At 41.7% G+C, this 26,567-nt stretch overlaps 2 protein-coding genes across 3 annotated transcripts; both read right to left on the bottom strand.

Annotated features, from left to right (window-relative positions):
* Positions 1 to 20,363: 20,363 nt before the first annotated feature.
* On the bottom strand, positions 20,364 to 24,313 carry LOC121996999 (2-hydroxy-6-oxononadienedioate/2-hydroxy-6-oxononatrienedioate hydrolase-like). Of its 2 annotated transcripts, XM_042551204.1 has the most exons (7): positions 24,088 to 24,313; positions 23,792 to 24,007; positions 22,496 to 23,171; positions 22,127 to 22,219; positions 21,870 to 21,937; positions 21,649 to 21,758; positions 20,364 to 20,691 (listed from the first exon to the last, which is right to left on the bottom strand). In XM_042551204.1, the coding sequence occupies exons 3-7, from the start codon at positions 23,120 to 23,122 to the stop codon at positions 20,681 to 20,683; spliced, it is 909 nt and encodes a 302-aa protein (XP_042407138.1). In that variant the 5' UTR covers positions 23,123 to 23,171; positions 23,792 to 24,007; positions 24,088 to 24,313; the 3' UTR covers positions 20,364 to 20,680. The 2 variants fall into 2 exon arrangements, with proteins under 2 accessions (XP_042407138.1, XP_042407137.1); XM_042551203.1 differs by lacking the exons at positions 23,792 to 24,007; positions 24,088 to 24,313 and having other exon boundaries at positions 21,649 to 21,803; positions 22,496 to 23,241.
* LOC121995067 (probable protein phosphatase 2C 10) lies at positions 23,867 to 24,496 on the bottom strand. Its single transcript, XM_042548906.1, has 3 exons — positions 24,463 to 24,496; positions 24,088 to 24,242; positions 23,867 to 24,007 (listed from the first exon to the last, which is right to left on the bottom strand). The coding sequence occupies exons 1-3, from the start codon at positions 24,494 to 24,496 to the stop codon at positions 23,867 to 23,869; spliced, it is 330 nt and encodes a 109-aa protein (XP_042404840.1).
* Positions 24,497 to 26,567: the final 2,071 nt, after the last annotated feature.

Genomic DNA, 26,567 nt, shown 5'->3' on the forward strand with positions numbered 1-26,567 from the left:
GTGCACTGGATGGTATTGATTGCAATTACAAATCAGTGAGCGAGGTGATGAAGGTTAGCAAGGGAGATCTGATAGTAATAAAAGGACAAAAGGTAGCAGGAAACATCTACAAATTGATAGGGACTACAGTTGTAGGTGGAGTCTAAATCAGATAGTATAGTCTTGTGGTATATGCGAGTAAGACATATGTGTTGGTGCAACCTTAGGTCAAGGTTGACCTGGGTGACCCGACTCGAGTTTGTTGGTGCAACCTTAGGTCAAGGTTGACCTGGTTGACCCGACTCGAGTTGACGTGACTCGAGTTGTATTTTGATGTTTGACTTGGGAAGATTGTCGGTGCAACCTTAGGTCAAGGTTGACCTAGTTGTGTTGCATGTTGATGTTTGACACTCGTGAGAGAGTTCTATTCTTGATGTGGGACAAGAATAGATGTTTGGGAGATTATTGGTGCAACCGTAGGTCAAGGTTGACCTGGTTGACCTGATTTGGGAAAAGTCCAAGTATGAAGACTTGGCACGGAAAAGTCCAAGCAGGGAGCTTGGCACTGGAAAAGTCCAAGCAGGGAGCTTGGCACTGGAAAAGTCCAAGTATGGAGACTTGGCACTTGAAAAGTCCAAGCAGGGAGCTTGGCACGTGAAAAGTCCAAGTATGGAGACTTGGCACGGGGAAAGTCCAAACAGGGAGTTTGGCACGGGAAAAGTCCTGGTGAGTGAAGCCAGGCAGTCGGGAAATCCTGGTGAGTGAATCCAGGTGAAAATCCTAGTGAGTGAAGCTAGGTGAAGGTGAAAGTCCTGGTGAGTGAAGCCAGGCATTCGGGAAAATCCTGGTGAGTGAAGCCAGGTGAAAATCCTAGTGAGTGAAGCTAGGTGAAGGAAAGTCCTAACTGGGATGTTAGGCAGTGTGGAAAGTCCTGGTGAGTGAAGCCAGGCAGTGGGAAAGTCCTGGTGAGTGAAGCCAGGCAGTGAGAAAGTCCTAACTGGGATGTTAGGCAGTGTGGAAATCCTGGTGAGTGAAGCCAGGTGAAAGTCCTGGTGAGTGAAGCCAGGCAAGGGAAAATCCAGATGGATCAGGGATGATCGGACTTCTGGTGTTGGAAAGTCCAAGTAGGTCAAAGGGATTGACCGGATACTTGGCAGGGAGTTCTAGCAGGTCAAGGGAGTGACCAGATGCTAGGGATGAAGTACCAATAGGTCAAGGTTGACCGGATATTGGTTTGGAAGTCTTGGGAATTGGTTTGGGCAAAAACCAAGCTCTGGATCGGTCACCAGACCGATCCAGTGATACCTTGTTTTCTCTGATCGGTCTGATGACCGATCAGATACCGAACAGAAGCTCTCTGTTCGGTTACTGATCGGTCTGGCGAGTTTTATCTCCTTGAATGTTTTTTTTATTCCTCTTTTCTTTGAACATTGCACGAACTCGTGGCCTCGTGACTTTGATCGTCCGTAATTAGTCTATCCAGCCGACCGATCCCTTTTGTGCATAGTGTCGTCATGATTCTATGAACCTCCGATCGGTCCCGGGGATGTCTTGAACAATAGTATCGAACGATCATTATATTTTGAATACTTAGGCTTTTGAGTAACCAACGCCTGCCCTCTCCAACCGCCGAGCGTATGCCTTCCTGGCTCTATTGGAGTCGCCGTCGGTCGGGCCTCCGGCGATCATGCCTATCTCTCCTCGGGAAATGTTGTTCCTATTTTCTTCTTTCACCAAATCCTGCTGGTGTTCTAGCTGCTGGATCTGAGAAGCTGCTGCTTCATCAAGGTTCCAGTCGACAACAAGAGGCAAGCAAGTGTTTTACAATTTCTATTGTTCTTGTTTGTTATCTCTATTGTTGTACTCCTTTGTTTGCTGTTGCAAAAGATTATGGTGAGGTTTCTCCACCCACAAGGAGTATATTATTAGCCGGTTCTCCGGGGACTCATCCACCGACGGATTGAGAGGCTTCGTCCACCTTACGGACACGCCGAGGAGTAGGAGTATCATCTCCGAACCTCGTTACATCGACGCGTTGAGGTTTGATCTTCTTGTTTTCGTTTCCTTGTTTGTTTTTCCGCTGCGCTAATGAATTGTAGGAAGAAACGCGATCGATTTGGGGTGGCTATTCACACCCCCCTCTCTAGCCGAGTACGAAGGATCCTAACAAGTGGTATCAGAGCAAGGTCGCTCTTCATCGGATCAACACCCGTGGGAGCAAAGCTAGAGAATGGATCTCTATGGAGAAGACATCACCATTCCACCCTTCTACGAATGCGGCGACTTCGCGTATTGGAAGGTAAGGATGAAGTACTTTCTTATGACTAACATAATGAATTGGTTTTGTGTACAAGAAGGTTTTACTCCTCCGGTGGATAAGGAAGGAAAACCTCTTGAGAAGAAGGAGTGGACCAAAGAACAAATTCACAAATCCGAAATCAACGAAAAGGTAACGAGAATAATTGAATTTTCATTGCCTACTAACATCTTGTGTAAGATAGATTACAACAATGCCAAGGAATTATGGGATAACTTGGCCAAGTTCCATGAGGGAAGCTCAAATTCAAGCCATGAAGAGGAGCTAAGTGAGCCAAGTAGCTCACATCATGGAGGAGAAGATTTAGAAGTTGAGGGCCACTCAACATCTAAAGAAGAAGAGGAGGAGAGTTCCTCTTCAAGATCGGAGCAAGAAGAAGAAGCTTCTACCTCCGGAAGGGATGAAGATGAGAGCGTTCATCCATCCTCAACCCTAGGTAACTCAAGCATTTTAATTTCTAGCAAATTACACATAATGTGCTTCGAGTGTAGGGAATTTGGACATTACAAGAGTAAGTGTCCAAAGAGGGTAAGAAAGACTCCACCGGCGCCAAAGGTCAAGGAAGCCGGAGTCCCGAAACGCAAGGGCAAGGAGCACATCGTGTGCTTCCAATGCAAGCAAAGGGGACACTATAGGAGTCATTGTCCGAGGGGGAGGCAACCTCACAAGGGCAAGAGACCGGGCACATCGATAGGGGGAGCTAAGGCAAACCCTAAGGTAACCTCTAAGGTTCATTTTTGCAACTCTAATAAAATGCATGCTAGGAATTTTATTGCACTTGTCGATAATAACAAGCATGATAACCTTAGGAATCAATACATGTGCTTAGGTGCCAAACATGTGAGCCTAGATAAGGATAACACTAGGAAAGCCAACCCTAGAATTACCTCATCTAAGGTTAAGGAGAACCTAGGTAGGAATCCCAAATCAACTAGACACATGCCTAGGAATGCCTCAAAGAAAAATGACAAATCAAAAATTGAGGTATTAGAGAAGGAGAATCAAGTCTTGAGGTCAAGACTTGATACTTTGGAAAAGGCTCTTAAAAACATGGAGAAGTCATCTCTAGGGTTTAAGAGTCAAAAACCCAAGTCCAAGGACAAGAAAGGTTTGGGTCACAAACCTAAGTCCCAAATGGTGAAGCCCACTTACCACAATGTTCCATTTGATTATGGAACAAAACCTAGGGCTAGGAAGACCATTACCAAGGTCACAAGGGGAGTCACCCCTATAGTTGACCTTGATGAGACCCAAATGACCAAGGCTTTAAAGCCTAAGAGGGTCATTAGGAGGGTTGCTAGGGAAGTTATCCCTAGTGAATATTTAGTGAACCCAATGAGCTCAAATAGGTATTGGGTTCCTAGGAGCATCTTCTCTACCCCATAAATGGGTTAGAGAGTGTCAACTCCAATAAGAAGGGTAGTTAACCCAACTTTGAGGAAATTGACACTCAAGGAGCATTTTCAAGGTTTTGAGAACTTTTGAAAATGAAATGGAATTATCATTTACTCCTTTGAAGAGCTAAATGTGCCTAATGGTGGAAATATCATTTTTAATCTTAAGTGGCACAATTTGAGGAAAACCTAGAGAAATACCATAATTGGGATTTTGGTTTTCTCTTAGGGATATATGGGCAATCTAGGGTTAGATTTTAAGTTAGCTAAGGCTAAGGATACTTAGATAGGGATTTAGGTATTTTATTTGTGCTAACTTGCCATGATTGGTTGCCATATGCCATGCCATGACATCATATTTATTTTATTATCATTTGAAATGTCATGATAATGCTTAGGTTATCTATATGTCATGTGTTAGTTTCGTTTCAAACTTTATGCCATGACATCATGACATTGGCACATGTTTTCATTGATGATACCATTTTATGCCATGTCATCATCTCTTGCACTAGTAATCAATTGAATTGATTTAAGGATGGAAAACACACTTTGATATTGAGATCAAATTTGTGTTTAGAAAATGCATGAGACCTTAGTCTAAGATACCTAAACTCATATCTCACATCAAAATTGACTTGGATGTGTGTTGATACACTTTAAATGTGTGTGAGATATTAGGATCATGAGTTAGGATCAAGGTGCATAGTTCTTGTACCTAGATGACCCTAATTCAAGAAATTAAGGATCATAGGGAAAGCTTGTGTACAAGTCATGTACATCTAGCCCTAAGATTATGGTCCTAAATTCAAATGGTTTTAAAAGCGTTTTAAAATTGATTTGAAAAACCTTGATGAAGCTTTTCTAGTGATAGCATTCATCATTGAACATTGTGATACAAAGTTGAGTTAACTTTGAACTATTTCAAAGTTTTTGAATTTTGTATCAAGATTTGAAAATGGAAGTTATTCTCATAGAAAACTATTTTTCCATGATAGTATATGTTATGAGGAATGTATCCTCAAAATTTCACAATTTTTCGAAATTTTCTGTGATTTTCTAGAGGTTTCTGAATTTCGGAAGGAAAGTCAGAAACAGAAATCAGAGGTTGTGGACCGATCAGAAGGGAGTCCTGATCGGTCCGGTGACCGATCAGGGCGTGCCAACTTGCCTGATTTCAGTCTGTTGTCTGAAAGTTCAGCTAGAAGTTGGGTTTTATGAATTTCTAAAGGTTTGGAACTCACAAAGACATTGTTGGTGCAATGGTCAAGGGGGAGTTGACCTTTAGGGGGAGTTTTACCTAATTGTCAAGAGGAGTTGACTTTTAGGGGGAGTTTGTACTCCTTAAGACTTTTGAGGATTAGTGATATGGGATTATCACTAAATTGATTGTTGAGTTTAGTATCAAGGGGGAAATTAAGAGTTTCAATGAAAGGTATGGGACTTTCATTAGGAAGAAATTCTTGACCTTGATACTCTCCTTTTTTTTTTTGATGTGTGTCAAAAAGGGGAGAGTGTTCATTGGAGAATTATTGGAGAACCCAAGTTAGGTTATCGGGTTAACCTAAGCTAGGGAAAGAATGTCAAGGAATGTTCAAGGAAGAACATTGGAATTCTTTTTGATGTATGTCAAAAAGGGGGAGAATTATTGGAGAACCCAAGTTAGGTTATCGGGTTAACCTAAGGGGAGAATGTCCAGAGAATGTTCAAGGAAAGAACATTGGACATTGAAAGATGATTGAAAACCTAAGTTAGGTTATCGGGTTAACCTAACTTGATTATGATTTTGTCAAACATCAAAAAGGGGGAGATTGTTGGTGCAACCTTAGGTCAAGGTTGACCTGGTTGACCCGACTCGAGTTGACGTGACTCGAGTTGTATTTTGATGTTTGACTTGGGAAGATTGTCGGTGCAACCTTAGGTCAAGGTTGACCTAGTTGTGTTGCATGTTGATGTTTGACACTCGTGAGAGAGTTCTATTCTTGATGTGGGACAAGAATAGATGTTTGGGAGATTATTGGTGCAACCGTAGGTCAAGGTTGACTGGTTGACTGATTCGGAAAAGTCCAAGTATGAAGACTTGGCACGGAAAAGTCAAGCAGGGAGCTTGGCAAGAGTCCAAGCAGGGAGCTTGGCAAGGAAAAGTCCAAGTATGGAGACTTGGCTGGAAAAGTCCAAGCAGGAGCTTGGCGTGAAAAGTCCAAGTATGAAGACTTGGCAGGGAAAGTCCAAACAGGAGTTTGGCACGGGAAAAGTCCCGTGAGTGAAGCCAGGCGGGAAATCCTGGTGAGTGAATCCGGTGAAAATCCTAGTGAGTGAAGCTAGGTGAAGGTGAAAGTCCGGTGAGTGAAGCCGGGCATTTGGGAAAATCAGTGAGTGAAGCCGGTGAAAATCTAGTGAGTGAAGCTAGGTGAATGGGAAAGTCCTAACTGGGATGTTAGGCGGTGTGGAAAGTCCCGGTGAGTGAAGCGGCGGTGGGAAAGTCACGGTGAGTGAAGCCAGAAGTGAGAAAGTCCTAAGCGGGATGTTGGCGGTGTGGAAATCGTGAGTGAAGCGGTGAAAGTCCAGTGAGTGAAGCGCAAGGGAAAATCCGGATGGATCGGGGATGATCGGACTTCGGTGTTGGAAAGTCCAAGTAGGTCGAAGGGATTGACCGGATACTTGGCGAGGACTAGCAGGTCAAGGAGTGACCGGATGCTAGGGATGAAGTACCAATAGGTCAAGGTTGACCGGATATTGGTTGAAGTCTTGGGAATTGGTTTGGACAAAAAGCTGGATCGGTCACCGACCGATCCTGATCTATGTTTTCTCGATCGGTCGATGACCGATCGAATCAAGCTCTGTTGATTCTTGTCGATACGCGTGACCGATCGCTTAACAGAGGCGAAAAGGCGGCTGATCGGTCCACGCATCGATCGAGCCATGTCTGACGGCCTGGGACCGATCGAGACGATGTCGCGGAAGCACGGCCAGAGTTAGGATCGGTGCGTGGACCGATCCAGGTTCCGATCGGTCCACGATCGATCGAGTACGCACTGAGGTTTCAGATCGACCGATCGGTCCGGGACCCGACAGTCTGATCGGTCCGTAGCCGATCGAGTTCTAACCGTTGACGCAACGGCTAGTTTCTTCACCGCTTCTCCTTCGCATAAAAGGGCCGAGGGCTTCTACAGGCGCGGACTTCCTTTCTTCTTGAGCTTCGCTCTTCACTGAGCAGCTGGTGTGCTCTTGAGCTTCTTGAGCTCTCATCAAGCTCGCGTGAGTTTCCGCCGGTGTTCTAGGCCTTTGGATCCGAGAAGCCGCTTCATCAAGGTTCCAGTCGACAACAAGAGGCAAGCAAGTGTTTTACAATTTCTATTGTTCTTGTTTGTTGTCTCTATTGTTGTACTCCTTTGTTTGCTGTTGCAAAAGATTGTGGTGAGGTTTCTCCACCCACAAGGAGTATATTATTAGCCGGTTCTCCGGGGACTCATCCACCGACGGATTGAGAGGCTTCGTCCACCTTATGGACACGCCGAGGAGTAGGAGTATCATCTCCGAACCTCGTTACATCGACGCGTTGAGGTTTGATCTTCTTGTTTTCGTTTCCTTGTTTGTTTTTCCGCTGCGCTAACGAATTGTAGGAAGAAACGCGATCGATTTGGGGCGGCTATTCACACCCCCCTCTCTAGCCGAGTACGAAGGATCCTAACAGAGTCGACCTGACTCGAGATATATTTTGATGTTTGACAAGAATGGAGAAGTTATATTTTGATATTTGACAAGAATAGGAACTTGGGGGATTGTGGGTGCAACCTTTGGTCAAGGTTGACCTGGTTGACCCGACTTGAGTTGACCTGATTACGGAAAATTCCAAGTATGGAGACTTGGCACGGAAAGGTCCAAGCAGGGAGCTTGGCACGGGAAAAGTCCAAGTATGGAGACTTGGCACGGAAAAGTCCAAGCAGGGAGCTGGGCACGGGAAAAGTCCAAGTATGGAGGCTTGGCATGGGAGGTCGGAGAGGGCTCGGTAGCTCGTTCTCTGGACTGGATAGAGTCGGAGAGGGCTCGGTAGCTCGTTCTCCGGACTAGGTCAGAGAGGGCTCGGTAGCTCGTTCTCTGGACTGGATAGAGTTGGAGAGGGCTCGGTAGCTCGTTCTCCGGACTAGGTCAGAGAGGGCTCGATAGCTCGTTCTCTGGACTGGATGGAGTCGGAGAGGGCTCGGTAGCTCGTTCTCCGGACTAGGTCAGAGAGGGCTCGATAGCTCGTTCTCTGGACTGGATGGAGTCGGAGAGGGCTCGGTAGCTCGTTCTCCGGACTAGGTCAGAGAGGGCTCGGTAGCTCGTTCTCTAGACCGGATGAAGTTGGACAGGGCTCGGTAGCTCGTTCTCCGGACTAGGTCAGAGAGGGCTTGGTAGCTCGTTCTCTGGACCGGACGTGGAAGTTGGAGAGGGCTCGGTAGCTCGTTCTCCGGACTAGGTCAGAGAGGGCTCGGTAACTCGTTCTCTAGATCAGGAAGGCTTTAGGGTTTAAGGCTGGGAAATTGGATCGGTCTGCTGACCGATCCAGTGATACTATGGGTATTTGGATCGGTCTGCTGACCGATCCAGTGATACTATGGGTCATCTGATCGGTCTGGTGACCGATCAGTAACCAAACAGATTGGGAGAAGGAATAGGAGGGATCGGTCGGTGGACCGATCCACCTATGGCCTAATCGGTCCACAGACTGATCAGGGCTCTGCAACCAACTCTCTGTGAGAGTTGGGATCAGTCTGGGGACCGATCAGCCTAGGGCCTGATCGGTCCCCTGACCGATCAAATCCATCCTGGATCGATCAGGGTGGAGCCTGATCGGTCCAGGCCTAGCCGTTGAGTCACAACGGCTAGATTTCTGTGTCTGCTTTGTCTTCTTCGTAGGTTCAGGTTATAAATCGAGTTTGAAGGCCTCTACAAAAAAAAATGAGAAGTGGACTTCTTCTTGCTCCTGCGATATGAGCTTTGTTGAGCTCTCCACTGCTGAAGCTTCGTGTGAGCTTCCCTCGGCTGGACTCCAACTGATCAGTTGCTGCTGTTGTTGGCATCCGTGAAGTGGTTGCTTCATCACCAGTCGACAAGAAGGCAAGCAAACTAGTGTTTTTACATTCATATTGCTCTTGGCTTCTTGCTTTATCTTTGTACTCCGATCTTGCTGTTGCAAGAGAGATTGTGGCGAGGTTTCTCCACCTAGAAGGAGTTTTTATTAGCCGGTTTTTCCGGGGTCTCATCCACCGATGGATTTATAGGATTCGTCCACCTTACGGACACGCCGAGGAGTAGGAGTATTATCTCCGAACCTCGTTATATCGTCGCGTTTGAGGAAGAAACGTGAATTTGGGGTCGGCTATTCACACCCCCCTCTCTAGCCGCGTCCGAAGGTCCTAACAAGTGGTATCAGAGCAAGGTCGCTCTTCGTCGGATTAACACCCGGGGGAGCACGAGCTAGAGAATGGATCAACTTGGAGAAGACGTCACGATTCCACCCTTCTACGATCGCGACGACTTCGCATATTGGAAGGTAAGAATGAAGTATTTTCTTATGACTAACCTAGTAAATTGGAATTGTGTACAAGTAGGTTTTATTCCTCCGGTGGATAAAGAAGGAGAACCTCTCGAGAAGAGAAGTGGACGAAGGAACAAATCTACCAAACCATAATCAACGACGAGGTAACGAAAATCTTTGAATTTTCATTACCTAATGATATCTTGTGTAAGATAGGTGGATACAACAATGCCAAGGAATTGTGGAACAACTTGGCTAAGTTCCATGAGGAGAGCTCCAATTCAAGTCATGAAGAGGAGTCAAGTGAGCCAAGTAGCTCACATCATGGAGGTATGGAATTAGAAGTTGAGGGCTACTCAACATCTAAGGAAGAAGAGGAGGAGAGTTCTTCTTCAAGACTGGAGCAAGAAGAAGAAGCCTCTACCTCCGGAAGGGATGAAGGAGAGAGCTTATATCCATCCTCAACCCTAGGTAACTCAAGCAACTTAATTTCAAGTAAATTACATATAATGTGCTTTGAGTGTAGGGAATATGGGCATTACAAAAGTAAATGTCCAAAGAGGATTAGGAAGACTCCACCGGCACCAAAAGTCAAGGAAGTCGGAGTCCCGATACGCAAGGGCAAGGAGCACGTGGTGTGCTTCCAATGCAAGCAAAGGGGACATTATAGGAGTCAATGTCCAAGGGGGAGGCAACCTCACAAGGACAAGAGACCAAGCACATCTATAGGGGGAGCTAAGGCAAACCCTAAGGTATCCTTTAAGGCACATTCTTGCAATTCTAATAAGACACATGCTAGTAGTTTTATTGCAATTGTCAATAGTGATAAGCATGATAACTATAGAAACCGATACATGTGCTTAGGTGCCAAACATGTTAGCCTAGATAAGGACGATGCTAGAAATGCCAACCCTAGAGTTAACTCATCTAAGGTTAAGGAAAACCTAGATAGGAATCTCAAAACAACTAGACATATGCCTAAGAATACATCAAAGAAAAATGAAAAATTAAAGCTTGAGGTATTAAAGAAGGAAAATCAAGTCTTGAGGTCAAGACTTGACACTTTAGAAAAGGCTCTTAAGAATTTGGAGAAGTCAACTCTAGGGTCTAAGGGTCAAAAATCAAAGCCCGAGGACATGAGAGGTTTGGGTCACAAACCTAAGTCTCAAGTGGTCAAGCCCGCTTACCATAATGTTCCATTCGATTATGGAACAAGACCTAGGGCTAAGAAGACCATCACCAAGGTCACAAGGGGAGTCACCCCTAGAGTTGATCTTGATGAGTCCCAAATGACCAAGGCCTTAAAGCCTAGGAGGGTTGCTAGGGAAGTCATCCCTAGTGAATATTTAGTGAATCCAATGAGCTCAAATAGGTATTGGGTTCCTAGGAGCGTGATCCCTTCACGCTAGATGGTTTAGGGTGTGCCAACCTTAATTGGATAGGTAGTTAACCTACTCATGGCAAAAGGTGGCATTTTAGGAATTTTCAAGGTGTAATCAAGCCTTGAAAATGAAATTAAAAATTATTCCTAAGGTGATTAGGATGTGCCAACCCCATTTGAGGAGTTTTCTAGGGTCAATCTAATTGGCATATAGTGATCTAAAAATCTTTAGTATATGATTTTAGGTCTATTACACTTAGAAATATAGAATTTATGGTAAAATGATCAAAATTATCAAAAATGACAACTAAGGCTAGAATTAGGTATTTTCTATACCTTTATATGTTATTTGTCATACATTGTTTGTCATATGCCATGTCATGACATCATCTTTATTTTATTATCATTTGAAATGTCATGATAATGCTTAGGTTAGTTATATGTCATGCCTTATTTAAGTTTCATACTTGATGACATGACATCATGACATTGGCACATGTTTCCACTTATGATATTATTTTATGTCATGTCATCATCTCTTGCATTTATGATCAATTAATTTGATTTAAGGATAGAAACACAATTTGATATGGAGATCAAATTGTTGTTTAGAAAATGCATGAGAACTTAGCTTAAGATGACCTAAACCCATATCTCACATCAAAATTGACTTGGATGTGTTTGATACACCTTACATGTGCGTGAGATATTAGGATTATGAGTTAGGATCAAGGTGCATAGTTCTTGTACCTAGATGAGCCTAATTCGAATTTGAGGATCATAGGGAAAATTTGTGTACAAGTCATGTACATTTAGCCCTAAGATTGTGGTCCTAAATTGAATGGTTTAAGATCATTTCAAAATTGATTTAAAAAACCTTGATGAAGCTTTTCTAGTGATAACATTCATCATTGAGCAAGTTGATACAAAGATGGATTAACCTTGAGCTATTTCAAAGTCTTTCGAACTTTGTATCAAGATTAAAAAATGGGAGTTATTTTCATAGAAAATTATTTTTCCATGATAATATATGTGATGAGGAATGTATCCTCAAAATTTTACAATTTTTGGAATTTTCTGTAATGTTTTAGGGGGTTTCTGAATTTCGGGAGAAAAATCAGAAATTCTTATTAGAGAATTGTGGACCGATCAGAGAAGATTCTGATCGGTCCAGGGAAGTCTGGATCGGTCACTGGACCGATCCAGGGCAGTGTGGATCGGTCTGGTGACCGATCCAGTGGAGTCCTGATCGGTCTGGTGACCGATCCAGTGGAGTCCTGATCGGTCTGGTGACCGATCAGAGCGTGACAAAATGTTGATTTTCGACTGTTGTTTGAAATTTCAGCTATGGAAGTTGGTGCTTTAGATTTCTAAAGGGTTGAAACTCTCCAAGATATTGTTGGTGCAATGGTCAAGGAGGAGTTGACCTTTAGGGGGAGTTTTACCTAATGGTCAAGGGGGAGTTGACTTTTATGGGGAATTTTTGCTCGTCAAGTTTTTTTTTAATAAGTGATTATCACTAAGTTGATTGTTGATTTTAGTATCAAGGGGGAAATTAAGGGTTTCAATGAAAGGTATGAGACTTTCATTAGGAAGAAACTCTTGACCTTGATTCACTCCTTTTGATGTGTGTCAAAAAGGGGGAGAATGTCCAGAGAATGTTCAAGGAAGAACATTGGAGTTTGGGGAGAATGTTCAGAGAATGTTCAAGGAAGAACATTGGAGAACTATTGGAAAACCTAAGTTAGGTTATCGGGTTAACCTAACTTGATTATGGTTTTTGTCAAACATCAAAAAGGGAGAGATTGTTGGTGCAACCTTAGGTCAAGGTTGACCTGGGTGACCCGACTCGAGTTGACCTGACTCGAGGTATATTTTGATGTTTGACAAGAATGGAGAAGTTATATTTTGATGTTTGACAAGAATAGGAACTTGGGAGATTGTGGGTGCAACCTTTGGTCAAGGTTGACCTGGTTGACCCGACTTGAGTTGACCTGATTACGGAAAAGTCCAAGTATGGAGACTTGGCACGGAAAGGTCCAAGCAGGGAGCTTGGCACGGGAAAAGTCCAAGTATGGAGACTGTAGGACCGTTAGATTCGATAGAGGGGGGTGAATATCGATTCGAAAAACAAGAGTATAAGCGCAGCGGAAAAGTAAAATAGACACAGTTGTTTTACTTCGTTCAGAGCCTGTGACGACTCCTACTCGAATGCCCGTGGTCCTTGACCACTTTCGTTGGGCAATCACTAGCAATTCGAAATAATGATTACAAAAGAACCGTACAGTGAATGCTAATGAAAACTAAAAACAAAATACCGACAAGAAGGGAAAAGAATGGAGCGTAGTGTCGGAGCTTTGTTGGCGTCGCACTGAACGTTGAGCAGCAAGACCAGCAGTAGAAGAATTCTCAGCTTAATTGATTAATCCTGAAGCTCCTGTCTGGGGCTTCTTTTATGTTCGGCGCCTGGATCCCTTCCGGGCGCCTGGAATGTGACGTAGCTGCACAAACCATGATGCTCCACGTGGCGACGACTCGGCTGGATAGAATTCGCCTTCCGGGCGCCCGGACCACCTTGTTCCAGAAAACTCCTTTTTCCTGCAAAACAAAGTTAGTCCGAGGCAAATGTATATCCTGTAACACAGATTGTCAGCACAGTTAAAGTTCAACAGATAAATAAAAAGAGTATGACTTAGATTCCGTCTTTCCGAGACCGGAATCTAGTCACGATCTCGACTTAGATATCCGAAATGGATCTAAGCCGGATCGACGCCTAATGTTCCCTTCCCGGGAACGCGTCCTCACAGTCACTCCCTTCCAATGACTTACCTTACTTACCTGCCAGACGTCCGGTCAGCCCGTCGACCCGTCTGGACTTCTCGCCAAGCGTCCGGTCAGCCCGTCGACCCGCTTGGACTTCTCGCCAGCTATCCGGTCAGCCCGTCGACCTAGCTGGACTTCTCGCCAAGCGTCCGGTCAGCCCGTCGACTCGCTTGGACTTCTCGCCAGCTATCCGGTCAGCCCGTCGACCTAGCTGGACTTCGTGCCAGACATCCAGTCAGCTCGTCGACCTGTCTGGACTTTTCCTGCACACTTGATCAAAGTGTCAGACAACAACAAAACTAACTTAACCTATTTGTCATTCATCAAAACTTGGGTTAGACCGTTAGTGCTACCCGCACCAACAGAGACTTGGCACGGAAAAGTCCAAGCAGGGAGCTGCGCACGGGAAAAGTCCAAGTATGAAAGTTTGGCATGGGAGGTCGGAGAGGGCTCGGTAGCTCGTTCTCTGGACTGGATAGAGTCAGAGAGGGCTCGGTAGCTCGTTCTCCGGACTAGGTCAGAGAGGGTTCGGTAGCTCGTTCTCTGGAATGGATAGAGTCGGAGAGGGCTCGGTAGCTCGTTCTCCGGACTAGGTCAGAGAGGGCTCGGTAGCTCGTTCTCTGGACTGGATGGAGTCGGAGAGGGCTCGGTAGCTCGTTCTCCGGACTAGGTCTGGAGAGGGCTCGATAGCTCGTTCTCCGGACTAGGTCAGAGAGGGCTCGGTAGCTCGTTCTCTGGACTGGACGTGGAAGTCGGAGAGGGCTCGGTAGCTCGTTCTCCGGACTAGGTCAGAGAGGGCTCGGTAGCTCGTTCTCTAGATCAGGAAGGCTTTAGGGTTTAAGGCTGGGAAATTGGATCGGTCTGCTGACCGATCTAGTGATACTATAGGTATTTGGATCTGTCTGCTGACCGATCCAGTGATACACTGATTCTCACTGTGGGTCATCTGATCGGTCTGGTGACTGATCAGTAACCAAACAGATTGGGAGAAGGAATAGGAGGGATCGGTCGGTGGACCGATCCACCTATGGCCTGATCGGTCCACAGACCGATCAGGGCTCTGCAACCAACTCTCTGTGAGAGTTGGGATCAGTCTGGGGACCGATCAGCCTAGGGCCTGATCGGTCCCCTGACCGATCAGATCCATCCTGGATCGATCAGGGTGGAGCCTGATCGGTCCAGGCCTAGCCGTTGAGTCACAACGGCTAGATTTCTGTGTCTTCTTTGTCTTCTTCGCAGGTTCAGGTTATAAATCGAGGTTGAAGGCCTCTACAAAAAAAAATGAGAAGTGGACTTCTTCTTGCTCCTGCGATCTGAGCTTTGTTGAGCTCTCCACTGCTGAAGCTTCGTGTGAGCTTCCCTCGGCTGGACTCCAACTGATCAGTTGCTGCTGTTGTTGGCATCTGTGAAGTGGTTGCTTCATCACCAGTCGACGAGAAGGCAAGCAAACTAGTGTTTTTACATTCATATTGTTCTTGGCTTCTTGCTTTATCTTTGTACTCTGATCTTGCTGTTGCAAGAGAGATTGTGGCGAGGTTTCTCCACCCAGAAGGAGTTTTTATTAGCCGGTTTTTCCGGGGTCTCATCCACCGACGGATTGATAGGATTCGTCCACCTTACGGACACGCCGAGGAGTAGGAGTATCATCTCCGAACCTCATTATATCGTCTCATTTGAGGAAGAAACATGAATTTGGGGTCGGCTATTCACACCCCCCCTTCTCTAGCCGCGTCCGAAGGTCCTAACAATATGGGTGAACGTGGGATGCTAGAACTTCACAAGAGAAATTTTTTGAAGAGTGTCAAGACACGCAAGCTTGAATTATGCAAATTCTGTGTTCTTGGGAAACAGAGCAAAGCGCAATTCAAGACGCAACAAATAAGACAGAGGGGATTTTAGATTACATACATACGGATCTCTGGGGCCAGCCAGTGTAGCATCACGTGGAGGGCACTTATATTTTGTAAGTTTTACTAATGATTTTTCATGAAATGTCTGTGTATACTTTATGCGTCACAAGTCGAAAACTTTTGTAAAGTTTAAACTGTGGAAAACTGAAGTGGAGAACCAGACTAGAAGGAAAATCAAATGTCTTAGGTCAGACAATGGAACTAAGTACACAGATTCAAAGTTTCAGAAATTTTGTGAGCAACATGGGATAATGTGATATTTCTCGATTCACAGGACATCTCAGCAGAACGGGGTAACGGAAAGGTTGAACAGGACAATCATTGAGAAGGTAAGATTTCTCAGACTGAATACAGGGCTTGTAAAGAATTTCTGGACGAAAGCGGTTAACATGCATGTTATCTCATTAATAGATCACAAGGGCAACACTAGAAGGCAAAGTATCAGAGGAAGTATGGGCAGAGAATCAAATAGAATACTCTCATCTTCGAGTTTTTGGATGTCTGATAACCATGATTTTGTTACATTATTTTAATTCATAATGCATGTTTTTAATGGTTTGTTCATAGCTTAATCTCACATTTACATCATATTTCATAATTGCATGTGATCTTGTACTTAATTATAAATTAGCAAATTATCGTGGTATTTGATGCTAATATTTGATTATTATTTTGTAGGCATCAAAAGGGTCATTGACCCAATCAAATCAGACCACACTTGAGCTCAAATCTAGGGCTAAACGAAGCGATCAAGCTCTAGAATAGTCATAGCCGTTCATTGAAGATCTGAGAGATCTGGGTCATCCGTCAAGGATCTGGTCCATCCGACCTAATGAGGAGTAGATCTGAGCCAGTGATGAAGATCCAGCGACTTTGATCCAGATCTGAGTTCATCCAGCCGTTGATTGATCCCAGAAGCATGTGGACCGTCTGATCAGAGAGGGAGATGTTTAAAACCTGAGAAGTTACAGTGTCTTCGTTGAGCTCGGCGTTCGCGATTTTCTACTATTTCTGCGTCTTCTTCATCAGTGACGTCGACGCTTCCATTCCACATTAGAGCCAAGAGTCAATCTCCTTCGTCGCCGGCGAGCTTTATATGATCCGGCCACCATCAATTCAAGGAGCAGAGCAACGATTTAAGGGCGTTCTCCGGTCGTTGTCTTGTGTCTGCGAGCTTCATCCAGGTGAGGATTTAGGGGTGTTCTCCGATCTGAGCTGCTGCCATTCTCTCTGGAGGATTTAGGAGCGTTCTCCGATTTTCCAGAGAGTCGTTCATCTTCATTCTCACCTCGCGTCTCCGGAATTGCAAGATGTGCTCTGTTTCTTTGGTGGCTGGTGATTTCAGGTGAATCCGAGCAAACAAGGGCGTTCTCTATAGCTTTGGACTTCTTCTGAATGTGCTGGGGATTTAGAGGGATACTGGTGATTACCACAAGGGCGTTCCCTGAGGCAGATCTGTGTTTCGGCAGAAAGGAGGAGTTTGTTTCGGGTTTGAAATGTGGAATGCTTTAGGGTTTAGATTTCTTTGTTTTACTTTGAATTGTTCCTCATCCGGCTCAGATCTGAAGATCTGATTCAATTTCCTTACTCTTTCTTCTTTGTTTCGGATTTCTGCAATTTCAATTTTGATCTTCTATTTGTAATTTTGATTTTGTTAAATTTCTGCAATCAAAACCCATGTTTAACTACTTCAGATGTTTGCAATTTAGTTTTAGTTTTGAATTATAAGTTTTGATTTACACTAGTTTGTTTAGTTTTGGTGATTTAGTTAGCTAATTCTTGTTCTCTGCATTGGATCAATTGTAGATGTGATCAAGTGTAATTTGTGAATGCTTAACTGGAGGAATTGTTTGTTTACCTCTATTCAATATTTTTGTGAATGAGCTTTAGAGTATAATTGTTGGATTAGATTGCAATTGAGGATTGAATGCTAATTCGGTTTCTAAAAGTAGTTGAGTTGAGTTTAATTACTACTGTAATTGTAGTTAAAGAAATTGATTCATTGACATGCACACACATTCGATTGGAACTACTTCTAGAATTCACACACATTTCACTAGTTACCCTTGGAAAAAAATACGACACGGGACTCCTTACTACGACACGTGTCTTAATTTTAGTGAGTTTCCAATCTTTATTAATTTGATGCGCCTCGTGACATGCAAAATGACCGACACCAATGTCCAGCCTATATGTACATATCTAGTGAGGAAAGATCAAAGCTGGATGCGAATTCAAAACAATGCATTTTTTTGGGGCATCAGAAAGGAGTTAAAAGCTTCAAGCTTTGGGATCCTAAGACAAACAAGGTGGTGATCAGTAAAGATGTGATGTTTGTCGAGAAAACTATGCTATAACATACTCAGGAAGAAGGAAAGGAAACACCACAAAATAACATGGAGAAAGATGTTATGTAGGTGGAGCTAGAGACTCATGACTCCGATGATTCTAGCTCAAAGTACACGAAGCATCGCACTATAGCGGGTGGTAGAACGAAACGAGTCGTAAAACCACCCACCATATACGGATTCGAAGACTTGGTATCTTATGCGCTTATCACTAGTAGCAGAGACCCTACATCTTTTTAGGTGGCAATACACAGCTTTGAGAATGATAGGTGGACCGGTGCTATGGCAGAGGAGATGAAGTCATTACATAAGAACCAAACGTGGGATCTAGTGGAACTTCTTGAAGGAAAGAAAACTATAGGGTGCAAGTGAATATTCAAGAAGAAAGAAGTAATGTCAGAGGGAGAAGAAGTGATGTTCAAGGCTCGGTTGGTAGCAAAGGGATATTCACAGAGAAAGATGATTGACTATAAAGAAATTTTCTCTCAAGTGATAAGACATATATCAATTAGAGCGGTGTTGGCTTTGGTGACACATCACGATTTGTAAATGGAGCAAATGGACGTGAAGATGACATTTCTTCATAGAAATTGAGAGGAGCATATTTTTATATCACAACCTGAGGGATTTAGTTAGCCAAGACAAGAGCAGTTAGTTTATAAGTTGAAGAAATCACTCTATCGATTGAAATAATCTCCTAGTCAATGGTACAAACGTTTTGATTCATACATGATTCAAAACAAATATAAGAAATATGACATGCTCATTGTTACGAAGAAAATGAAAGAGGTTGACAATTGAAGAGACTACTGAGCAAGGAATTTGACATGAAAGATTTGGGAGAGGCCAAGAAGATTCTTGGGATGAAGATTCACAGGGATAGAGTTGCAAGGAGATTATGATTGTCTTAACGTAGCTATGTGGAGAAGGTACTGGATAGGTTCAACATGAAGAATACAAAGTCGGTGAGCACACATCCGACGCATCACTTCAAGTTATCCAGTACACAGTGTCCAAAGACGGATGACGAGATCCAAGAGATGTCAAAGGCTCCTTATGCTAGTGCAGTTGGTTGTCTGATGTATACCATGGTTTGCATAAGACCAAATTTGGTGCAAGCAGTTAGTATGTATACAATCGGAAGATCCTTCAGTTGTTAGATATGTAGAAATTCAACTTAAGAAGGTCACACTACAAACAATGTTGCAGACATGCAAACAAAGCTAGTGACCACAGAGAAGCTCAAGCATTGTTTAAACTTAATCCATATCTTTGGATGTTAAAGGAAGGAAGCCCAGACTCAGAAATCCAGATAAAACTTTATTCAGATACTCATGTTCTTTGAAGGGGTGAATATTCACCAAAGTGAATATTGTTAACAGATGACCCATATTTAGATGAAGATCAATACGATAGATGCTATGGAAGAAAAATCTGTTAAAATTTTTTATAATAAAATTATGTTATGATTTTATATAACAGAATTCTGTTATGATTTTTCATAATAGAATTCTGTTGCAATTTTTTATAAAAAAATTTTGTTATGATTTTACCAGGTCTGGAGTTTATGTACTATTTATAGGGATCATTGTAAACCTATTGTCAACAATCACAAGAATCATGTAATGTGATTCTCTTGTATAGAGAGAATTCTAATAAAACTTTGACTATTTTTGTGGAGTAGGCACTCCGCCGAACTACGGTAACTTTTCTTCTTTCTCTTCCTCTTCTCTTTCCTTGTGTTTGCTCTCCTTTTGTGTGTCTGTCTTGTTGCTCCGCGCGATCTCTTTCTCTCTTCCTCTTCTTCCGCTTTAAAGGTTAAGAGATGTTGCCTCCCTCTTTGCTCAACAACATCTAATTTATTTGCAAACCTATCAAAAAAGCACCCATTCCATACATACTAAAGGAATCTACTTGCCTCTCCCTTTTCTTGGTGCCACTGTCAGGTGCGCAGGAGGAATTGTCGGCGGACTCCGGGCTGCTCCAGCAAAGGAACGACGTCGAATCACTAGTGATGAGGCGGCGCAGCGTCGAGGGGGAGTGGCAGAGGGAAATTGGGAGGGGGTGAGTGGTAGAAGGGTTTTAGGATAAGACTTAGGATTTAATATTAAACTTAAGTTTATATATTCAATTAACTCCCAACTTAATTGGATATTTAAATAGACACATAAATTTTCTAAGATAGGATCTTAGATACCTGAGAAATTAAGAAGGCATTTTACCGCTATACTATTATCCCAAAGAAAATTCTGTTAACTCCCATTTTACTATTAGAGCAGAAAATAAAATCGTCACTTTAACCACTCTCTAAACACCCCATACTCTTTGAAAAAAAATAAATCTATGAGATATTTATTTTAACACAACGTCCTTTTATCGGAAAGGTCAAGCATCCGTGAAATATTTTACATCCAAGAATTTATTGAAGTAATTACCGATATAAATACTAACGGTACCAACTCTTACGGACAACTCCCACTCCACTATGAACATTATTACAGTTTCCAAAAGAGGTAGCTGTAAATGATTCAAAAAAACCAGTATCACTATCTTAATAAGTTGGAATATCTTTTATCCATTTATGACTGTACCACACCCCGTGGAGACAACACATATTTTCTTAAAAATTTAATTATGAAAAAATAACTCAAAACTATATATAGCCTGAAAGATATAGGATGTATAATCCATTCACAAAATTGTATCTTTGTATAACAATGACAAAAATTGCACAAGTAGTCACAACAATCCTTGTTCGTCATGAAATGCAATTTCACTAATTTAACACAACAGTAGTTGGAGATGCTGGAGTTTTGTTGTATCAAATCTCTGCATGATTTACAAAGAGATGTCTTCGTAAGGTTCTAGCCGTAGAACCTAGCTCAGCAAAACCTAAAAGGTCGGCTCAAGTAACAATATGATGAGCATGGAGGGAATGTATGCTTCATACCATCTTCATCTTCTTTGATTATTGAATACAGGTCAGTATTTGAAACTCACTCGGTGATCATACTGCGTCTATACAAAGAAAAAAGAAAAGAAACGGATAAAGCTAAAGTGAAAGATTTACATTCCGATCTACCTAGTGAAGTTTCCAAGAAAACTAGAGCTAACTAGAGAAAACTGATGAATAAAGTATAAAACTCTGTATGGTTCTGTGATTTAGTACCACCACTTAAAATGGGATAATTGATAAGTTTACTCGACACATTTGTTTGGATTTCCAAACCTATCATAATTATTAACATCATAAATATAGAAATTGACCTCTTTCATAAAAACTAGGCTTTTAAAATAAATGGTTAGTCATATTGAAGAGCTGTTGAGATAAATAGTTGGTCAATCAACTTTGATATCGGAATTTTTTTTGTGATGAGTGGTTAGTCAATCAACCTTGCATGAAATTAGAGTGGCAGTTGGAAGTTCATGTCTCTCCTATAAAACCCCATCAAATCTAATCAATTATTGTAAGCTTGATGGATGGTGATGACCAAACAAAAAGCCAAGTCACTAAATTGCAGATGAAATTACACGACTCTATTTGTGATAGCTTAAACCTTATAGAATCCAAACCCATTTAAGGAAACCAAGCAGTAAGAACAAGTGTTTTAGACAGGTTTGGATTTTATCAGATTTATGGGTTAAATACCTAGGCTAGTAATTTCGTTAAGTATTTGCTAACTTATCTTGCTACCAAGTTATCGCTTAGCTTTCTGCCAAGTCATTACCATGTTAGTCATCACCATGTTTATCAAAAGTGAACGTCTGAAAATCAAATGGGTCATATATTCAAGAACCAAATTCAATACAACTATTAAGTTTAAGTCTTAACTATTTGTTCAATGGTACTTGTCTTGTAACTTACTGGGGTGTTTCAGATACATTGTAAAACAGAAAAGATTATTTAAAAATAAAACATGTTGTAGATTCTGCAATTCTTTGGTGATTCAATCTAAATTCAGAAATAGTCTTTACCTGAAAGTAGAGGTGCTTGCTGCCCATTGTAATTTTTTGTGGGAGAATCATGAAAAAATCTTATTATATGCTGACAAATATCTTTTGATTTCTCAAGATTAACAGCATGCCCGGCATTGTGGATGACTATTAGTCTTGCATTGTCCCCTAAATGCCTGCGTGTTTTTGATTGAAATCATATGCAATCCAAGTGAAAGTTTAATATGATATGCTTAACTGACCTCTTCAATCTGTGACCCAATTCTAATGGAAAAATTCGATCTTGCTCTCCCCAGAGTATCAAAGTAGACTGCATAGAGAGGGCGAGGCCATTCACTTATCACACTTGCGTTATCAAACAGTTCAAGATACAAAGTTGTTTGGATTCAATTATGATGTTCTTGTAAGAAAAATAGCAGGTCTATGGAGTCTATTAAGAGAAGAAGATTCATTTTTCTATGAGATTTAAGATTTGAATAGCATGAGATGATGAAACTACCTGGGTAATCCTTGGAAGATCTGTGAGTTTCCTTTCTTTAACCAAAGTATAGATCAACTCTGTCTTCTCTTTCCGATGCTTTGAACACATCACCTGCCGCAGGCAGCAAAACTAATCGTCAAAGTAATTCCAATACCATTGATACACCAAGCTCTCGACAGAAACCAGAATAGTCATTGACAAGAATTACAACTTCATCAGAAATGAACATTGATTTAGTAATTCTGCTCATTATTAGGAAAAATGGAGATCTATGAGTATGACTTTCATTAATGTTCAGGAAGAAACCGAGCTTGATGGTTAGGTTTCTTCAAACAAGTATATTTAGTTCAGCGTTTAGTTGAGAAAGAAATTGTTCGGTGCCAAAACCTGTATGTAATCCCGGAGGAAGCAGGACGGCAACACCGGCGGCGGCCGGACGAAGGAAAGACGGACAAGCTGTCGGAGATTCTCCGGCCGCTGGGGAAGCAGAAGTTGTAACGCCTCCCCTACGTCCGACACGACGAAGAGCCCCGACACGAGATCACGCTCCTCGAGGCACACGCCGGCGCCGCAAAGCACTACCCGCTCCACCGCGGCAGGATACATCGCCGCCAATCGGTACGCCACGAACCCGCCATAGCTCACTCCCACGAGGCAAAAACGCCGGACGCCGAGAGCGTCCATGGCGGCCGCGACGCAGCGAGCCTGGTAAGACTCGGAGCGATCTGGGCCCAGGGAGGAGGAAGCGCCAAAGAAGAGAAGGTCGGGAACGTAGAGGTCGAATCCGGCGCGGAGGAGGGGGCGGATATAGACGGACCACTGCCATATGGCGGTGGCGCCAAAGCCGTGAATGAGGAGGAGTGGGGTGCGGGAGAGATCGGGTCGGGAGGGAACCCAGCAGTGGACGGTGGCCCCGTCGAAGAGCGCAGTGGAGGTAGGGCGGAGGCCGGCCGCAAGGAAGACACGGCGGTGGCATCGGTCCCGGGCGAGGGTGAAGTTGAGGCAGCGTGGCATCCCGTCGGCGTAACGGTGGCAGCGGCCTCGCGATCAGTCCGTGCGCCCCCTATTGGATGTAAAAGAGAGTGTGTAACTTATCCGTGTCACTCCCACGCAAAAGTCACGGTTTTAGGTCCATCCACAGCGTTAGAAAAGGACATCCATGACGAAAGGAGTAAGGTGTCCACTAGCATAGCGATGAGAAATCACTTCCCTACTTGAGTTAAACAGGGGATCTCCCTCATTTCAAGGTTTAGTAAAGGTAACTTGCTCATGAGACACCAAGAGGGCCCTGCTCCCCTGGCCAATCATTAACAGGTATGATTAACGGGACGCTTTCAACGCCCAGACATGTACAAACTAACTGGAACATAACATAGTTTATAACGTATTTATAACTTGCAACGGATGTTGTTGTCGTTGTTGTTACCAAGCAAGCATTGGCTTCATCCCAAACTAATCTATGCTTTAAAATCAAATCTAGGAGTAACAAGAGGCAAAGACAAAGATTTCATGGTACAAGTCGCCTTGAAATTTTAAGGGAGAAAAAGTCATTCCACTTCCACCCATACCAATAATACATTCCTCAACTAAAACATCAAAGAAATCAACCACAGTTGAACCAACAATATACAGAAGAATTGGAACAGCAGGAGCTCTACTAGGCTAACACTCAAGGTTACTTACGCGTTTCCCTTGTTGTCTTCCGGTCGTTATCGCTTCCTGGCAATATTTAATAATCGACAACAAGTTAGATAATCTTTATGCCCTTAGTTGAACAACGATGCAAGAGATATCATCCTTGATGACACTGTTCACTGCTTCCGTTGCCAGCGGCCTTGCTGCTGCTTGTGGATCTTTGTACTTTCTAGCAATATCCACTGCCTCTTCGTTGCTCATTACCTGAATAGGATTAGTGCGATGGAAACAGTAGGAGATAAGAACATCAGTTACTAAAAGAGAGGGCAATATTTGAAGCAAACCTTCCACAAGCCATCACTCGCAAGGATCAGTAGATCGATGTCAGCAGTCACATCTTCGGAGCGTATATCTGGATCTGAACTCAGATGTGACTTGAGGCTTTTGTCTCCGAAAGCACGTGAAGCGGCTAACTGGCCATTGACTCTGGGAACATCTCCTGAGAACGTTATACAGTGGCCATGAGCATTTCTCACAGTAGACACAAATGTTTGTTAGCAAAGACGAAGAATCAGAAGAAAGCAACATATTTACATATAATTCAATATGAATGCTTTTGAGGTGCATAGTAGGTACAGCTGCAGAAGGTCCCTAGTCCTGACAGTGAAGCAGGGCACTTTCTTCAGTGTTTTTTTTTTTTGAGGGTGCGAAAAGCAAACCTACACTACAGGACAATGCTGAATCATTTGGCATTTCGAAAGTGAAAGTTAGGTCATAGCCTTTTGGGAGCAAAAGCCATCATAGCTCAGATGAGTCCGATGACTTTTCGTGCTTCAGGAATCAGAACCGATTGTGTGATGATGACAAATTACCTGTATGTCTCTAATGTTAAGGGGAGAATTTTTTAAAATAGGCATAAATAGTAAAGTTATTTAAAAAATAAGTAAAATTAAATTTTTTTAAAAAATATAAGTAAAATTAAAATTTTTTATCAATCTAGATGAGATGAATTCATATCCGGGATTTAAATACCGGTACTTATTATTTTTTATTTATTCCCTTATATTCCGGGATATAAATCCTAGATATGTATTAATTACCGGGATTTAAATCTTGGTACTTTTTTTTAATTTTTTTTACAAATTGTTTCATTTTTCATTTGCTTAAGTTTTATTTTTTAAAAAAAATAATTATAATTATTGATTTTGTATTGAGCCGCATATGCTATGGTCCCATTAAAGTTTCCGCTAAAGTTTTCTCGACGCGGCTCCATGCAAAACGTAATCAAATGGAATCTTAATAAATTTGCAACGGAAATTTCGCTGACATACAACGAACAGAAATCACGCTGACATACAAACATGTCACGCGAATCCTGCTAATCAGCAACAATCATTAATTAACATGCGTAGCGCATCATGCTGATATTTAATGGGCAGGAATCCCGCTGACATGTCAGATTGATTAATTGAGCAACAGTCATTAATTAACATGCGCAGCGCATCATTCTCTATATAAATGTATAATGAATTAATTGTGAGAAGCGAGGCTATGAAGGAAAGATTTCAAAGCAATTGAGGCTGTGAACGAGCTAGGAAGAGAAAAATTGTGATAAAACAGGTATTTTTTTTATCTCAAGAGCATTTCTACAAGTACATTAAAGATTTATTTATCTTCCGATATCGGTTGCTTAAATCTCAAATAAATGAATTAAACAATTCAAATAGATATCATCAAGTTTCTTTCAAGTTAGTTTTATTTTTTTAAAAAATAAGTAATTATAATTATTGATTTTGTGACAGCTTAAAAACTTGTTAATTACATGAAATAATCAGGGACGGATCTAGAAATTAGAATTGTACTGAGCTATAACTTTGAATAGAATCCTTGTCTTAATCTGTATAATTTGATAAGTGTTGACGAAAAAAAATATAGAGCACTCAGTTTAACTTTTAATTTTTCCTTCGTTTAAATCTTGTTAGATAAATATCAATATTAAGTCATATATAATATCAATTATATACCTTTTTTAAAATAATATACAATATATATATATAATTTAATTATTTATTCACAGATAAAAATAATTTAAAGACATAAAAAAAGATAAATACACTCGCTTATATGGTAGAATTATCTTAAAGATTTGTCTACAATCTATCCTTTTTTGAGTTCATAAAAAAATACTTTAATATTTTAATATAATCCTAAAAAAACACGAGTAATTGATTTTCAAAATTATTTTAATTAATTAAATAATTTAATCAATTTAAATCATTTAATTTTATTATTATTAAATCATTTACAATTTACACTCTTAATTATTTGACAACTTAAATTCACATTTTAATTATTTTTCTAATTACCAATGAATTAACATTATGCTCAATCAATCAAAACTTTTATTCGGCCTTTTGAATTACAATATTTAATTAATTAATCTGTACCCTTTTCTTTCTTTTTCTTTAAAACTAGCAGATATTAATTCGTCTCTGGAAATAATATGATCAGTCTATTTTTTCTTCTTATTGTAATTAGAAAAATCACTCTGTATTATTCCTCTGACATGATTACAAACTAAATATTCAACTTACTTTTGCCATTTGAAAGTAGAATTAACAATAATTTTAAAAAAAATTAATTAGTAAGTAAATTTTTTAATTTTATTATTATGCATCTAGTAAGTGAAATGAATTTATTAGTATTTAATATTAATTAAGAAAATTTTAGTATGTAATTTTAAACTTGAGATTTTCCATGAGAAATTTTTTAAGTTAGTAATATTAAATATTATATTTGAGGTATGTGAAAATATATAGTGTTT

This window comes from Zingiber officinale, chromosome 6A, assembly GCF_018446385.1.
Source record: "Zingiber officinale cultivar Zhangliang chromosome 6A, Zo_v1.1, whole genome shotgun sequence".
Taxonomy (NCBI): domain Eukaryota; kingdom Viridiplantae; phylum Streptophyta; class Magnoliopsida; order Zingiberales; family Zingiberaceae; genus Zingiber; species Zingiber officinale.

Bases quoted from the DNA above. Each gene is read 5' to 3' on its own strand.
- LOC121996999 (XM_042551203.1), bottom strand. From the start codon at position 23,122: ATGCCACGCTGCCTCAACTTCACCCTCGCCCGGGACCGATGCCACCGC. The intron at 22,220-22,495 runs GTTTTGGCACCG...TGCCTGCGGCAG, and splicing joins TCCTCCGGGATTACATACAG to GTGATGTGTTCAAAGCATCG. The intron at 21,938-22,126 runs GTAGTTTCATCA...CTCTCTATGCAG, and splicing joins ATCTTCCAAGGATTACCCAG to TCTACTTTGATACTCTGGGG.
- LOC121995067 (XM_042548906.1), bottom strand. From the start codon at position 24,496: ATGCCAAATGATTCAGCATTGTCCTGTAGTGTAG. The intron at 24,243-24,462 runs GTTTGCTTTTCG...TAACGTTCTCAG, and splicing joins AGCATTGTCCTGTAGTGTAG to GAGATGTTCCCAGAGTCAAT. The intron at 24,008-24,087 runs GTTTGCTTCAAA...AATCCTATTCAG, and splicing joins CGAGTGATGGCTTGTGGAAG to GTAATGAGCAACGAAGAGGC.